The 15,733-nt window shown below is 37.2% G+C and overlaps 1 protein-coding gene across 3 annotated transcripts in view; it reads right to left on the bottom strand.

Moving 5' to 3' along the window:
• Positions 1–15,733, bottom strand: part of ATRNL1 (attractin like 1) — a 776,870-nt gene that overhangs the window by 727,803 nt on the left and 33,334 nt on the right. For all 3 annotated transcript variants that reach the window (XR_002338976.1, XM_021074415.1, XM_021074416.1), the window contains exons 3-5: positions 15,427–15,540; positions 8,297–8,425; positions 6,768–6,976 (exon numbers count right to left, since the gene is read on the bottom strand). Coding sequence is in view for 2 of the 3 variants with exons in the window: in XM_021074415.1 (XP_020930074.1) it covers positions 6,768–6,976; positions 8,297–8,425; positions 15,427–15,540 (452 nt within the window). In the remaining variant the exon portion in view is untranslated. The remainder of the gene's footprint in view (positions 1–6,767; positions 6,977–8,296; positions 8,426–15,426; positions 15,541–15,733) is intronic.

Here is a 15,733-nt window from a genome sequence, read left to right as displayed (position 1 = left end):
TCCACATTGCAAAGTTTTTCTCAGTAGGCATGAGAGAACTACTCAGCCCATTCCTTGTCAATTAAGGTAACCATCAACATTTTAAAATATCTTACTTGGGTTTTTTAATTCATTTAGAAGATTCCAATCATTTGAAGTCCCTTCCTAATTTGGAAATATCTTTTGAGGGGCTGCACCCAAGGCATATGGAAGTTCCCAGGCTAGGGGTCCAATCGGAGCTGTAGCTGCCGCCCTAAGCCACAGCCACAGCAATGCCAGATCTGAGCCTTGTCTGCAACCTACAGCACAGCTCATGGCAACTCAGGATACCCACCCACTGAGTGAGGCCAGGGATCGAACCCACATTCTCAAGGATACTAGTCAGATTCATTTCCACTGCCCCACAACAGGAACTCCTTGGAAAATCTTTTACTGTATGATTTTTGTTCAGCAGTGGGATCCCTTCCTACTACACAGTTCAGAAAAAAACTCCCTATTTATTTCCCAAGGCAGCCAAAGTACTACAGATAAGAAGAGCTAGGTGTAGCCAAGAAGATGCACTAAGCAGCCTTGAATCTTCACAAGTGATACAATGATGTGGGGAGAATCTAAAATTCTTTCTACCCAAGCCTGTAGCATACAGTACCCACAGTAAGGACGCCAGCAGTGGTGCCCCCGCATCCAACAGCAGTGAGAGGAATACCCGAATCAAACTTTCCCATGGCTGCACCTTTGCTATGAACCAACTGACCCCTTCCAACCAAGCTTTTTCCAAGCTTCTCATCGCCTTTGTGAGCTGCCCAATATCCTTTTATAGTAGAGTACAGGTTAAGACAACTAAAAATAAGTTGCTTAAAAAAACTAAAAGTGAATTCCTCTCCCTCAAAACATTCTAGAGGCAAATGGGCAAGTGCTACTGGTTACCACAGTTACTGCCATTTACCAGCCACTGAAAAAGATCTCAACAATTTAAAATTCCCACACACACTTCCACTCTCATCCTACTGACCTAAAATTAGAATAATAACCATACTAGACCCAAGGAAAGCTGAGAAACGTGCTATGCAGCTGAAGATCATGTGCTGAGCTAAAAACTAAGTGAATTCTAGTACTAAAAAGAAGGGAAGGATGAATGCTGGGAGACAGCAGTCCTTGACATACTTTCCAGTAACTACCTCTACAGCTCAGGTAAGCCAGAACTGCTTCTTTTGCTTACAATCAAAGACTTCCAGAGATTCTTATTTTTTTAAGTAATGTAAGAGGGAAACCTGGAGCCATTCTGATTAGGGAATTGACTAGAGGGAGGGAGGCCCACACCATATCTGAGATTCTGCTTTGAAAATTAATGTTCCACTGTATTTTTCACATGTGACTAAAAATCTAATTTGATGCCTTTAAAAAAAATTCCCAGAGTTCCTGTCATGGCTCAGTGGAAACGAATCCAACTGGGAACCATGAGATTTCGGGTTTGATCCCTGGCCTCGCTTAGTGGGTTAAGGATTCGGCATTGCCGTAAGCTGTGGTGTAGGTTGCAAACACAGCTCGGATTTGGCCGTGGTGTAGGCTGGCAGCTACAGCTGCAATTAGATCCCTAACCTGGGAACCTCCATATGCCGCAAGTGCAGCCCTAAAAACCGGGAAAAAAAAAAAAAGGTTCCCCATCTATCCCAAAGTTTGGAAACCATCTCAAAAAAAAAAAAAATGCTTTTTTGGAGTTCCCATCTTGGCTCAGCAGTTAACGAATCTGACTAGTATCCAGAAGAACACAGGTTCGATCCTTGGCCTCGCTCAGCAGGTTAAAGATCCAGCGTTGCTGTGAGCTGTGGTGTAGGTGGAAGATGGAGCTCAGATCGGGCGTTGCTGTGGCTGTGGCGTAGGCCAGCAGCTGTAGCTCCAATTAGACCCCTAGCCTGGGAACCTCCATATGCCCTGGGTGCGGCCCCAGAAAGAAAACATATAAATATATATGTATATACGTGTATATATATTTATTATATATATATATATATGCTTTTCAAAGTTGCCTTTTTCCTTCCTGTGACTTATTAAGACTTAAACAAATTCTTTAAGTGAAAGATGTCACAGAGGCAGATGAATCCACACAGGCCTCTATCCTTTAGGTAATCTATTTAATATCTTTGACAACTATATGATATAACAAAATTAAACATTATACAATAAACTTGTGTTTTTCAAAATGCTACCCTAGCATTTTCTATATTCTTTACTACTTCAACTTTTGATCTCTATAAGTGCTTTCCACAGAAAAAGGGAGACAGTCGACTTTGACGGTGTCATCTATTCTTAAAATATACTCCCGTGCAATTTGGAAAAATTCCTCAAACAGTAATAAGATGAAAGCAGATGGTTAGGGAAGAAAGACTTAGCTAAGAAAGCCAAAGGAGAAAAAAGTGATAGCTGAGCAGAAGTCTTAAGAGATGCTACAAAAAAAAAATACTAAATTTGGAAAACAAGGAGATGTTTGCACTAAAGAAATGTGAGGAAAGGGATCCAACACTAAACCAAAAGCTAGGCTTTTCCTTTGTGTTCTCTTGATAAAATCTCCATTTCCAGAGTACCCGTTGTGGCTCAGCAATAATGAACCCGACTAGTATCCATGAGGATGCAGGTTCGATCCCCGGCCTCACTCAGTGAGTTAAGGATCCTGCGTGGCTGTGGCCGTGGTGTAGGCCAGCAGCTGCACTCCAATTCGACTCCTCGCCTGGGAACTTCCATATGCCGCGGGTACAGCCCTAAAAAAACCTCAGTTTCTAAAAGGAACACTTACTTTCTTTTTATATACTAGCATAGCACCAAACAGAGGAAGCAAAGTTAACCGACATAAATGGATAAAATACAATGAAGGTAGCAACAATCTGTTATTCTTAACAGAAAAAAAACTCGGTTCCAAATAACACATTACAAAAACTGCCAGACCTTGAACCTCATAAAGATTGCCTCCTCATCTCCCATCTTCAAAGAGCTCTAGTTCTTTGACCATTTATTTCCCAGATGCCCTAGAAACAAATCTCTTTCCATTTCCCCTCAATGATACTTCCCATTCTCCATATGGAAAATAAAAACATCAGTGGTATGGTCACAATCCCCTATACTTTAAGCTATACATTCTTAAATACAGAATCAGGGATCAGGTTTGAGGCATCTGTCTTGAAAGAAGCACAGTATCTCCCTAACACCATACACAAAAATAAACTCCAAATGGATTAAAGACCTAGATATAAGACCAGACACTATCAAACTCTTAGAGGAAAACATAGGCCAAACACTCTCTGACATAAACGACAGCAACATCTTCTCAGATCCACCTCTTAGAGTTTTGACAATAAAAACAAAAATAAACAAACGGGACCTAATCAAACTTAAAAGTTTCTGCACAGCAAAGGAAACCCTAAACAACACAAAAAGACAACCCACAGAATGGGAGAAAATCTTTGCAAATGAATTGACTAACAAGGGATTAATCCCTACAATTTATAAACACCTTCTGCAGCTCCATACCAAAAAAACAAACAACCTAATCAAAAAATGAGCAGAAGGTCTAAACAGACAATTCTCCAAAGATGACATACAGATGGCCAAAAAACACATGAAAAGATGTTCAACATCACTCATTATTAGAGAAATGCAAATCAAAACCCCTATGAGGTACCACCTTACACCAGCCAGGAGGGCCATCATCAAAAAGTCTACAAACAAGAAGTGCTAGAGAGGGTGTGGAGAAAAAGGAACCCTAGTACACTGTTGGTGGGATTGCAAATTGGTGCAACCACTGTGGAAAACAGTATGGAGATTCCTCAGAAAACTAAACATATAACTACCATTTGATGCAGCAATCCCACTCCTGGGCATCTACCCAGAGAAAACCATGACTCGCAAAGACACATGTACTCCAGTGTTCACTGCAGCACTATTTACAATAGCCAAAACATGGAAACAACCTAAATGTCCATTGACAGAGGAGTGGATCAAGAAGATGTGGTACATATACACAATGGAATATTACTCAGCCATTAAAAAGAACAAAATACCGGCATTGTTAGCAACATGGATGAACCTAGAAATTCTCATGCTAAGTGAAGTCAGCCATTCAATGAGACACCAACATGAATCCAATGCTTTCACTGACATGTGGAATCTGAAAAAAAGGACAGACTGAATTTCTTTGCAGAACAGATGCTGACTCACAGATACTGAAAAACTTATGGTCTCCTGAGGAGACAGTTTGGGGGGTAGGGGGATGTGCTTGGGCTGTGGGATGGAAATCCTGTGAAATCAGATTGTTACGATCATTATACAACTACAGATATGATAAATTCATTTGAGTAATAAAAGAAAAAGAAAAAAGAAAAAAAAGATGGGGAAATCAGTGAAAAGCAAAAAAAAAAAAAAAAAGAGCACAATATCTACTTCACCAAACATACCCACAAAACATGAATTATTTAGTTACGAATAACGGTATAAAAAAATGTCTGATTTCTGTTATAATTTATAAATCACTTTCACATTATTCTTATTTTTTAAGAATCTATGTGTATATGTATGTGTATGTATGTGTTAATACACATACATGTAAACTATTCATATTACTCATTCTGCTTTAAAAGTAAACATATCCAGTATTTGCCTCCCTATTTTCATTTGCTTATAGACATTGAAGAGTCAGGAATTTTTATGATTTCAGGCACTGCTGACAAGAACAATAAAATGTGAAATGCCAATAAACAAGAGCCAGAAAAAAAAAAAAAACATATTTTCAACCAGACCTATATTACAAAATCCCCAGAAAAACAGCATTGCAAGGGGGGAGTAATAAAAGGAAGTAAAAAATTTTTAAAAAGGACAGAGATGTTCACAGAGAATATTATACAAATGTACTCATCTTTTGATTTCAAGACTGTTGAAATGAGGTGGCGACTAACAGCAGATGAGGACCACTTTGAAAATGTGACCATGCATTTAAGCTATAATTCTATTCCTCACACCTTAACTTAAATAGATTCTGTTTCTTTTTTTTCGTTTTTCGGCCACACTCACAGCATATGGCAGTTCCCAGGCCAGAGATCAAATCCGAGCCACATCTGCGACCAACAACACAGCTGCAGCCAACAACACAGCTGCAGCGACACCAGATTCTTAACCCACTGTGCCCGGCCAGGGATCAAACCAGCAACGCCACGGAGACAAGCCAGATCATTAACCTACTGAATCATAGATGGAACTCCCTTAAATGTATTCTTGATTTACCATTCTCTCCATTGAAAAAGATATTATTTTAATTTCAAGACTGAAATGGAAAAAAATATCTCAAGGCACTTTTTAAAAGAAAGGTCACAAATGAGTAAAATAGGCACTGAACAAAATACATGCCCCTACAATTAAAAACATGGAGAAATTTTATCTGTCATAATCATAACAGGAAATCAACTCAGTGCAAGAAGAAATCACTGGTATTTTCTATGGTCTGAGTAACTAGTTTTTTAATGAAAGAACATAAGTTTAAGGTGAGCAAAATTTATAGAAAGCCTAAAATAATTCCTTAAATAAGTAATCAGTACACTAAGTAATATTTTTTTAATTCATCTCAAGAATGCTAAATATGAGGAGCAAAACATTCTCTTTGGTCTTTTTTTTTTTTTTTTTTTTTTTTGTCTTTTGTTGTTGTTGTTGTTGTTGTTATTGTTGCTATTTCTTGGCCGCTCCGCGCATATGGAGTTCCAGGCTAGGGTCGAATCGGAGCTGTAGTCACCGGCCTACACCAGAGCCACAGCAACGCGGATCCCAGCCGCGTCTGCAACCTACACCACAGCTCACGGCAACGCCGGATCGTTAACCCACTGAGCAAGGGCAGGGACCGAACCCGCAACCTCATGGTTCCTAGTCAGATTCGTTAACCACTGCGCCACGACAGGAACTCCTCTCCTTGGTCTTTACTTAGATCTGACAGAACTATTACTACTACTGTTCCACTGTATTATAATAATATGTAATCATGTAACTTTGGATTATGTCTTTCTTGAGTCAAAGTTGCCCCTATCAACAGGATTAATATGGTGTAAGTTCTCAATACATAAATAAAATTAGCACAAAGCAAGCTCTGGGTAGGTAATTATATACATACTTTGGACCTCTCTCTTCATTTAATTAAACAATGACACAACTTACAATTTTATACTCAAATACTTAAGTTAGCTAAAACTCTTCAATGTAGTCTAAAGTTAATGTTTAATGATAGATATTTATAAAAATTTTTAGAAATTCCTTCCCAGGAATTTTTGCATTAAGCAGCTTAAAAACTTCCTAGTATTTTTTAATATAGTCTATGTTCTTTCAAAACTTGCCACAAGAGGTCAGTCTTTCCCAAGAACTAAGTTTAATATAGTCCTGCAGTCATTTCCAAGATACGCATCTATTTTTGCACTATATTATTTACGTCACCTATTATAGATTAAATTTGAATGTACCATGTGTTAATTTCATCCAAGGCACCAAATCGTTGGGAACTCCACAAAAAACGAAAGAAGATCATAATGATCACATACCTACAATTTAAAGAGTTTCAGATAAAAACTTCACTGGATTTTCAAAATAACATGAAGACAAAATCTTTACTAATTTTATTTGTGAAGACACAAACTATCAAGAAGTTGATTGTTACTAAACATTCTAAAAATGAGACAAATACATGAGATTTGGGTATGCAAACAAATGAGTGGAGAATTTATATTGGTCTATTAGACCTAAGAATCAATATTTGAAAAGCCACTTACCTTGCCAACTATCATTGCAGACACACAACTTTTCTCCTGTTAGGTCACAGTAACCATGATCTGGACTGCCACAATTGGCTTTACAGTAAGGAATATCACAAGCTTCACCTTTCCAGTATTTATCACATTCACAATATACTTGACTTGGAACAGAGATGCTAGTTGTACACTTCCCATGACCAGAGCAATTGTTAGGGCAAGAGTTGATTCTGTAAAATATAATTCATATATACTCAAATTTAAGACAATTGAAAAAAGAATTCTGATTATTTTGGAAACCTTATAAATGTTTTATCTGTCTATGTGCTTTAATGCAAGTTCACAATATGACTGCAATTCTTACTCCGTACCTTTTTACTCCTAATGGATTCAGCTATACACATATGCAATTAGCCTCAGCTCATTCAATGAGTTTACTGTGCTACCAAGACTAAACTTCCAAGGACTACACACTCAACATCTGCAGGATCTATGCAGTTCTGAGAACAATGTTTTGTAAAGACTTAAGCACCCAAATGCTTTGAATATATATTTTCAGGAAAAAAAAAAAAAAGTTCAAGAATACCTGAAACAATATGAGAAGCCAAGATTTAAACTGATTATATATATAATACTTAAATAGCACGCTATCACCTACACATTGTAAGTGAAAAGATATTTATCAAGTTTTGTTTTAAGGCCCTCTGATTATATTCTACTATATATTTATTTTCCCTTGTATACATGCTTGAGATGAATAAATCCTATAACAAACTGCTGATTTTAGGATATTTAAGATATTTTATTCCTAGTAAAAAACTCTCTATCATTTTCTACATTCCTGAAGAAAACAAAATAAAATGTCCTGCATTCTTCTGTGGCCAGTCCTGTGAAAGCACCTGAAGGCATCTCTGGCTAATCCACTTCAGCCTTGGGCTTAACAGATATAAAAATTTATATAGAGAGTTAGACACAATAGAGTCTAATTAACAATTATTTTTCTAGTCTTCGAGGATATGGTGGTATACAGCCACTTAACACACCTCCTAAGCCTCAATTTCCTAATGTGTAAAATGGGAAAAATGCCCTTTTGACAGAACTGTTGTGAAGAGAATTAAAGACCATACTATATACTATAAGAATATAATATATATAAAGCATCCAGTAGAGTCTCTAGAAAACTTAGCTCTGGAAAACTGAGCTCTTCAAATTAGGTGTAAAACAGCTTAGAGCACAGAAAGGTATCTGCTACTCCCCACAAAGTTACACTAAATTTGTATTTGTTTACTTAACTGTTTGCCAAAAATTTTTGGTTTTGTAATTAATTTTCAACCAAATTAACTTCTTACCATAGCGTTCTGAGACTTTGAAATTATCTAATACAAGCTTAGACACTTTTACGTCACTTAGGAAGAAATGTTATATATTTTGGAATTTAAAACACTAGCCTACTCCTAGTATATAAGATATTTATAAAAACAAATAATAACCTCTTTTATGTCAAATTATAAGAATCATTACAGTATGAAATTTTTGAGAAAAATACTTACGAGTAAAAAATGTTGAAACCAGTTAGATTATATGCAGCATCACTAAAAAAATGTAACAATGCATAGCCAGATGTTGTAACAACTTCAGGCACAGTTTCATTTCCCCTTATTTCAGGGACTATCAAACCACTATAAGAGAGCAAAGTTGAACATTGTGTATATTAATGTACACATGACTGTTAATCACATGAAATTTATTCAAAATATCCTTGTCAGAATCATTACGTATCTGAATTAGAATGGGCAACTAGAAGGATAAATCCAAAATGTGTTCATAGCCATTCTCTCCAATTAGCTCAATCTCTGCCAAAAGACTACAAACTACTCTCATGCCCCTGCACTCCTTTTTCTCTTCTCCCCATCTGGACGGCAATGTCCCATTTCTCTCTTTGCTCCTGCATTCCATTCTGTCATAATACTATAGGGTGATCTTTTATTTAAGTCATATGTAAACCTTCACTTAAAGCTACCTTGGGGAAGAAGTAATATTGTTAAAATGTCACACTGGAGTTCCCGTCGTGGCTCAGCAGAAAGAAATCTGACTAGTATCCATGAGGATGCAGTGGGTTAAGGATCTGGCATTGTCATGAGCTGTGGTGTAGCTCGTAGATGTAGCTCGTAGATGCAGCTCAGATCTGGCATTGCTGTGGCTGTGGTGTAGGCCAGCAGCTACAGCACTGATTTGACTCCTAGCCTGGGAACCTCCATACGCCGCAGGTATAGACCTAAAAAGACCAAAAAAAAAAAAAAAAAAGCCATACTACCCAAAGAAATCTACATATTCAGTGCAATACCCATCAAAATACCCATTACATTTTTCACAGAACTAGAATAAATAACCCTAAATTTTGCATGAAACCACAAAAGACCCTCAACAGCCAAGGCAATCTTGAAGAGAAAAAAAAAAAAAAAAGTACAGGTATCAAGCTCCCTGACTTCAGACTATACTACAAAGCTAAGTTAATCAAAACAGTAAGTACTAGACACAGATCAGTGGAACAGAAAAGAGAGCCCAGAAATAAACCAACACACTTGTAGTCAAGTAATCTATGTCAAAGGAGGAAAGAACATACAATGAAGAAAAGACAGTCTCTTCAGTAAGTACCGCTGGGAAAACTGGACAACCATATGTAAAACAATGAGAGTGCAACATGCCCATAAAGGAAATAAACTCATGGAGCTCCCTTGCAGCACACTGGGTTAAGGATCTGGCATTGTCACTGCTATGGCTCAAAGTCATGCTTAAAAAATAAAATAAAATGAAGTAAAATATAAACTCAAAACGGAGTAAAGCCCTAAATGTTAAGACCAGAAACCATAAAGGTCCTAGAAGAAAATATAAGCAGAACATTCTTTGACATAAGTCGTAGCGTAATTTTTTTTGGATCTGTCTCCACATAAGAGAGACAAAAAGCAAAAATAAACAAATGGGGCCTAATCAAACTTAAAAGCTTTTGCACAGCAAAGGAAACCATCAACAAAACAAAAAGACAACCTACTGAACGGGAGAAGATATTTGCAAATGATATGTCTGATAAAGGGTTAATATCCAAAACATACAAAGATCTCATACACCTCAACATAAAAAAAAAAAAAAACTGATTAAAAAATGGGCAGGAGTCCCCGTATGGCTCAGCAGTTAACGAACCCAACTAGTATCCATGAGGAAGCAGGTTCAATCCCTGGCCTCACTCAGTGGGTTAAGGTGCTGCCATGAGCTGTGGTGTAGGTGGCAAATGCAGCTCAGATCAGGCATTAATAATGGCTATGGCATAAGCGAGCAGCTGTAGCTCCAATTCGACATCTAGCCTGGGAACCTCAATATGCCACAGATGTGGCCGTAAAAAGCAAAAAAAATGGGCAGAGGACATGAATAGGCATTTTACCAAAGAAGACATGCACAGAGCCAACAAGCTCATGAAAAGATGCTCACCACTACTAATCAGCAGAGAAATGCAAATCAAAATCACAATGACATGTCACCTCACACCGTCAGAATAGCCATCATCAAAAAGCCACCATAATAAATGTTGGCAAGAAATGGAGAAAATGGAACCTTCATGCACTTGTTGATAGGACTATAAATTGTTGCAGCTGCTATGGAAAACATTACAGAGGTTTTGCAAAAAATTTAAAAGAAATCTACCATCTGATCCAGTGATTTTACTCCTGGTCATATATCCAAAGAAAATTAAAACACTAATTCAAAAAGATTTCTACAGCAGAAATTGGCCAAACAATGTAAATCAACTATAATTTAAAAATTTTTTAAAAACCACAAAAGAATAAAGATGCTATAAACACCAAAAAAAAAAGATATATGCACCCCAATGTTCTCAGCAGTTTTATTCACAATAGCCACGATATTGTAGAAATCTAAGTGTCCATCAAGAGATGCATGGATAAAGATAAGTACGCGTGCGTGCACACACACACACAGAATGAAATATAACTCAGCCATAAAAAGAATGAAATTGTTCCATCTGAAACAGCATGGATGAACCTGGAGGGTATAATGCTTAGTGAAATCAGACAGAGAAAGACACTGTATGTTTTCATTACAAAAAAATAAAATAAGCGAATATAACAAAACTGAAAGAGACTCACTGGGAACAAACTAGTGGTTACCGGTGGGGAGAGGGGTGGCAGGAGGAGCAAGATAAGGGAAGAGGATCAAGGGATACCAAGTACTAGGTATAAATTAATAAGATACAAGGATGTAACATACAGCACAAGGAATATAATCAATATTTTATAATAATTTTAAATGGAGTATAATCTAGAAACTTATCAAATCAGGAGTTCCCGTCGTGGAGCAGCGGAAACAAATCCAACTAGGAACCATGAGGTTGTGGGTTCGATCCCTGGCCTCGCTCAGTGGGCTGAGGATTCGGCATTGCCGTGAGCTGTGGTGTAGGTCGCAGACGCATTGCTGTGGCTGTGGCATAGGGCGGTGGCTACAGCTCCAATTCGACCCCTAGCCTGGGAACCTCCATATGCTGCAGGTGCAGCCCTAAAAAAGACAAAAAGACAAAAAATTAAAAATCAATCAATTAATTTAATTATCAAATCACTATGTGGTACACCTGAAACTAATATAATATTGTAAATCAGCTATACTTCAATTTAACTAATTAATTAACTAACTGAAACCACAGTGGTACTCTAACAAGTGGCCTTACAGCCTGACTTTTTCCCACTGGTTGCTAATTGTGATGCATTTAGATGGAACACTTCTCATCAGCTACGTGACAATAATGACATTCTAATTAAAGCTGTATACTTCCAACACACGAATCTAGGTGGTTCAGGTCATCTACAAATACACACTTTCTATATTTCTTTAGAAGTTTGCAAACTTATGCAAATTATATTAATATATAATTATTCAAAAAAAAACAATACTACTCACATAAGCCCACATACATACAAAAGAAAATTAAGCTTGTGGAGGAGAAATATAAATGTGTAACTAAACTAACAACTGATATTTGTCATTTTTTAAGCCTGGTTCATGGGGAAAAATTACATATCTTCATTTATTTATACTATACTATCCTCTCTAAACCTACGAAAGCATAATATGAGAAAGAAAAGAAGCTGCTAACAATAAATTATATTACTCAAAATAGTCAATCTCTTTAGACACTGTTAAACTTATGTTTTAGACATGTTAGGAATCGAATTCCCCCATTCAAATCATATTTAACAGAACATAAAATATTATAGTCAATAATTTATTTTGTAAGCACATTTTGAAGAGCAAACAAATTAAAAACTAATCAATTATTGATGCTAATAATTATTATTACATCTACTAGCTTACATTTGTGAAGCAACAAAAGATTTTAAAAGGAGACCGTCGGAGTTCCCGCCATGGCACAGTAATTAACAAATCCAACTAGGAACCATGAGGTTGCGGGTTCAATCCCTGGCCTTGCTCAGTGGGTTAAGGATCCGGCGTTGTCGTGAGCTTTGGTGTAGGTCGCAGACGTTGCTCAGATCCCGTGTTGCTGTGGCTCTGGCATAGGCCAGCAGCAACAGCTCTGATTAGACCCCTAGCCTGGGAACCTCCATATGCCACAGGAGTGGCCCTAGAAATGGCAAAAAGACAAAAAAAGAAAAAAAAAAAAAAGAGACTGTCAACAGAATTCAAACTCTATATACTAGTCTATATATAGTCTTTGTAATAAGATTATATCAAATAAGCACATTGCTAAAATTAACATTCCCAGATCTTTATAACAGATATGGTTAATCCCTCTGAAACAGATGAAAAGAGCAGATTTGTTTGCTTGGCTGTTTGTTTATAAGTGTTTTTAAAGCAACAAATGAAAAGGCTCCCACTTCTTTCACAACACAACACACCAAACACTTTGGACCAACCAACCATCCCACTAAAGTCAGCTATAAAAATAGTAAATCATATGAAAAGAAAAAAAATCAACTTGAAGGTACTGGGAGAACTAAAAGGAAGTGAGCCCAGGAATTGGAGCCATTTCTCCTTATAGGCATTTGCTGATTTCAAAGTTGGAGATGGAGTTTAAAGAGCTAAGAACCTGGGGTTTTTAGAGCTAGGAAAACAAAAAAGTGGAACACAGGGCTCTGACTTTGACCTAAGACCCCAAAGAGCAGGCGTAGAAGTGAATAAAAGACAAGCCCTTCAGGGGACTGTACTGCAGTTTAGGTGTGAATCACCTCAGTATCTAAATTTGAATTCAGTTGACTGTGGAGTTCTAGGGTCCCCAGCCACTCTCTGTAGGAATATAATTTCTTTCTAGATCTCAAATTTTACTACCTTATGATTTTACTGACATGATATCCAGCACATGACGGCATAGCACACAATAAAAAACAACACTTCTCCATTCCAATCCATTCTCCATATTCTGAAAAGTCTTACCTACAGAGTAAAGTCCAATTTCTTTAGTGTGTATACAAATAAGCAATACTGCAGTGATGAAGGCATTATAAAATCTTACTGACTCTATCATTTACTAGCTAAGCAACTTTGGTCTACTCACAGAATCTCTCTGTGCCTCGGTCTCTATTTACAGCATGTCAATAATAACACCTACCTGAACAGTTACCGTGAGGATCAAATGAGTTGATATATATAAAGAACTCTTGCACACCGCCTGGCCCAGAATGAGCAATCCGTAGATATCACTGATTACCTTACTGGGTAATCTAGCTCCTACCTATCCCTTCACACTTCCTATGATGAAGTTACTCCTAACTACGCACCACTGTCCCAAAATACAAGGTTCTTTAATGTGTTTGTGCCTTTGTACACATGTTTTCCTCTCATGAGAATATCCTGACCTCCACACTTTGTCTTTCATTCTTCCATTCATGATGAAATTTACCGTGAAGACTTAGTTACTTCTCAAATCACACAGCACTCTTTTCATAAGCTGACTGAAACACTTACTGCGCTGTGTGAAAAATTTATGTGCTACCGCTAGTGCCTAACTGCATGGTGATAGAGCTTCCAAATCTTGGAATTTCCCAAGTGATAGAAATGTCTCTGTTATTCATGATGGACTCATAGTTTATGTTAAGAAGGTGACATAGGATAGGAGGGTCACACCGGAAAGATGTGATTAAAGGATTGGGGCCTTAAACCACAAAAAATCAATCTGACTTCCAGAGACAGGAGTAAGGCTGGAGATTGACTTCGACCTTGTGGCTGATGATTCAGTTATCTCTGGACACCTGCAACTCAGGTGAGCATCCTGGTAGGAATACACACTGGTATGTTGGGAGGGTAACAGAAGCTTGGTTGTGACACTCCCAAATCTCACCCTATGTGTCTCTTCATTTGATTGGTCCTGATTTTTATCCTTTATAGTAAAGCTGTAATCATAAGTATAGTGCTTTCCTCAGTTCTGTGAGTTACTCTAGGAAATTCTTGAACCTGAGGGGGGTGGTCACAGGCACCTCTAAATTTGTAGCCACTGGTCAGAAGTGCAGGTGGCCTGGGGACCCTGAAATTTGCAGCTAGTGTCTGAAGTAAGAGCAATTTTGTGGAGGACTGTGAACTTAACCTCAGAAGAAGTCTGGCCCAACTTCAGGTAGTTAGTGTCTGCCATGGCCGACATCATTCCTTACGCATCCTTTAGGCTTATGATAGTCTCCGGAGTGGAGCAGGTTATCAAATGTTGTTGAATGCTAAGTACTTATATGACTGGAATAATTCAAACATTTAGATTCTGAATTCTTAGTAAAGTGAAGGACAAACAGCATAGGCTTACAAAGTCAGGAAATTGTCAAGTCCTATGCCTGACGCTACCACTGATTAGAAGTAAAACTTTATTTCTCTGAGTCCCAACTTTCTCAACAAAAAATGGGGGATAATAGTACTTCTTCCACAAAACCCTTATGAGGATTGGATGACATTTAAACTGCCTAGTACAGTGCTGAGAATCAAGAGGATCGTCAATAAACAAGAGTGTTCTATCTCCCTCAGGACAGCTAATAGGAGCACTTGCTAATGAAAAGCCACTGTTCCATCTTCACAGTCATAGAGTAAATCCCATCTTGCTAATTATCTTACAAAAGTTTCCTTCAGTATGAGAAAGGGTTGGTAAGAGTGTTAATGAATCACTGTTAATTAATGCAAAGTCATCAAACGAGAAAAACAAATGAAAAGGCACACATATAAATGACGGTCAGTCAACAGTGTCTCGAAATAAAGGAATGCTAACAGTTATACCTAAATTGCTAAAAATAAATGTAGGAACCTAAGATCTTATCTAACTGTTGCAATGAACTATCGTACAATATAATTATTCACAACATTCTGCTCCATTTTCTATCTATCATCCTTAGATGAAGGGTTATTCATGGATACGCTTTATATAATTTTCAAACCCCAAAGTAAGAAATGTACATTCCTGATACAGTACTTACTTCTCTTTGCTGCATCAATGTTTACATTGTTACATATACACCTAAGTTGACAGGCAAGGTATACAACATAGTCTTACAACCATCTTTCAATTTCAGCCATCAATATCTAGGCTAAATTTATTTTTGAAGTATAGGTTAACATATAAAATTAATAAGTTATACAGTTACTTTTCTACAACTGACCATAAGTTCATTAATTAAACATATCTACTCACCTTAGTACAGCTATTAAAGGTGCATATATTGAATCTCCATCATAAACGTACATATGATCCCAGCTACACTCTGTAGCAAAATGATTGAATCTTAATCTTAACACTGCATTTGGACTGAAAAAAGATATTAAAATATTTTTAAATTAATATGTAATATGGAAAGCACAGTCTGAAGAAATCTTAGAGTATTTTATTAAAACCTATTTATAGATAATTTTGCCATAAATCCTTAAGTCACCAGTAAAAAGACTGATAAGCAATCATATCTAATTTGGAAAAACAACATACAACTCTATGAACTGGCCAT

This window comes from Sus scrofa, chromosome 14, assembly GCF_000003025.6.
Source record: "Sus scrofa isolate TJ Tabasco breed Duroc chromosome 14, Sscrofa11.1, whole genome shotgun sequence".
Classification (NCBI taxonomy): domain Eukaryota; kingdom Metazoa; phylum Chordata; class Mammalia; order Artiodactyla; family Suidae; genus Sus; species Sus scrofa.
Note: the sequence above shows the minus strand (reverse complement) of the source record. Positions and strands in the feature narration are given on the sequence as shown.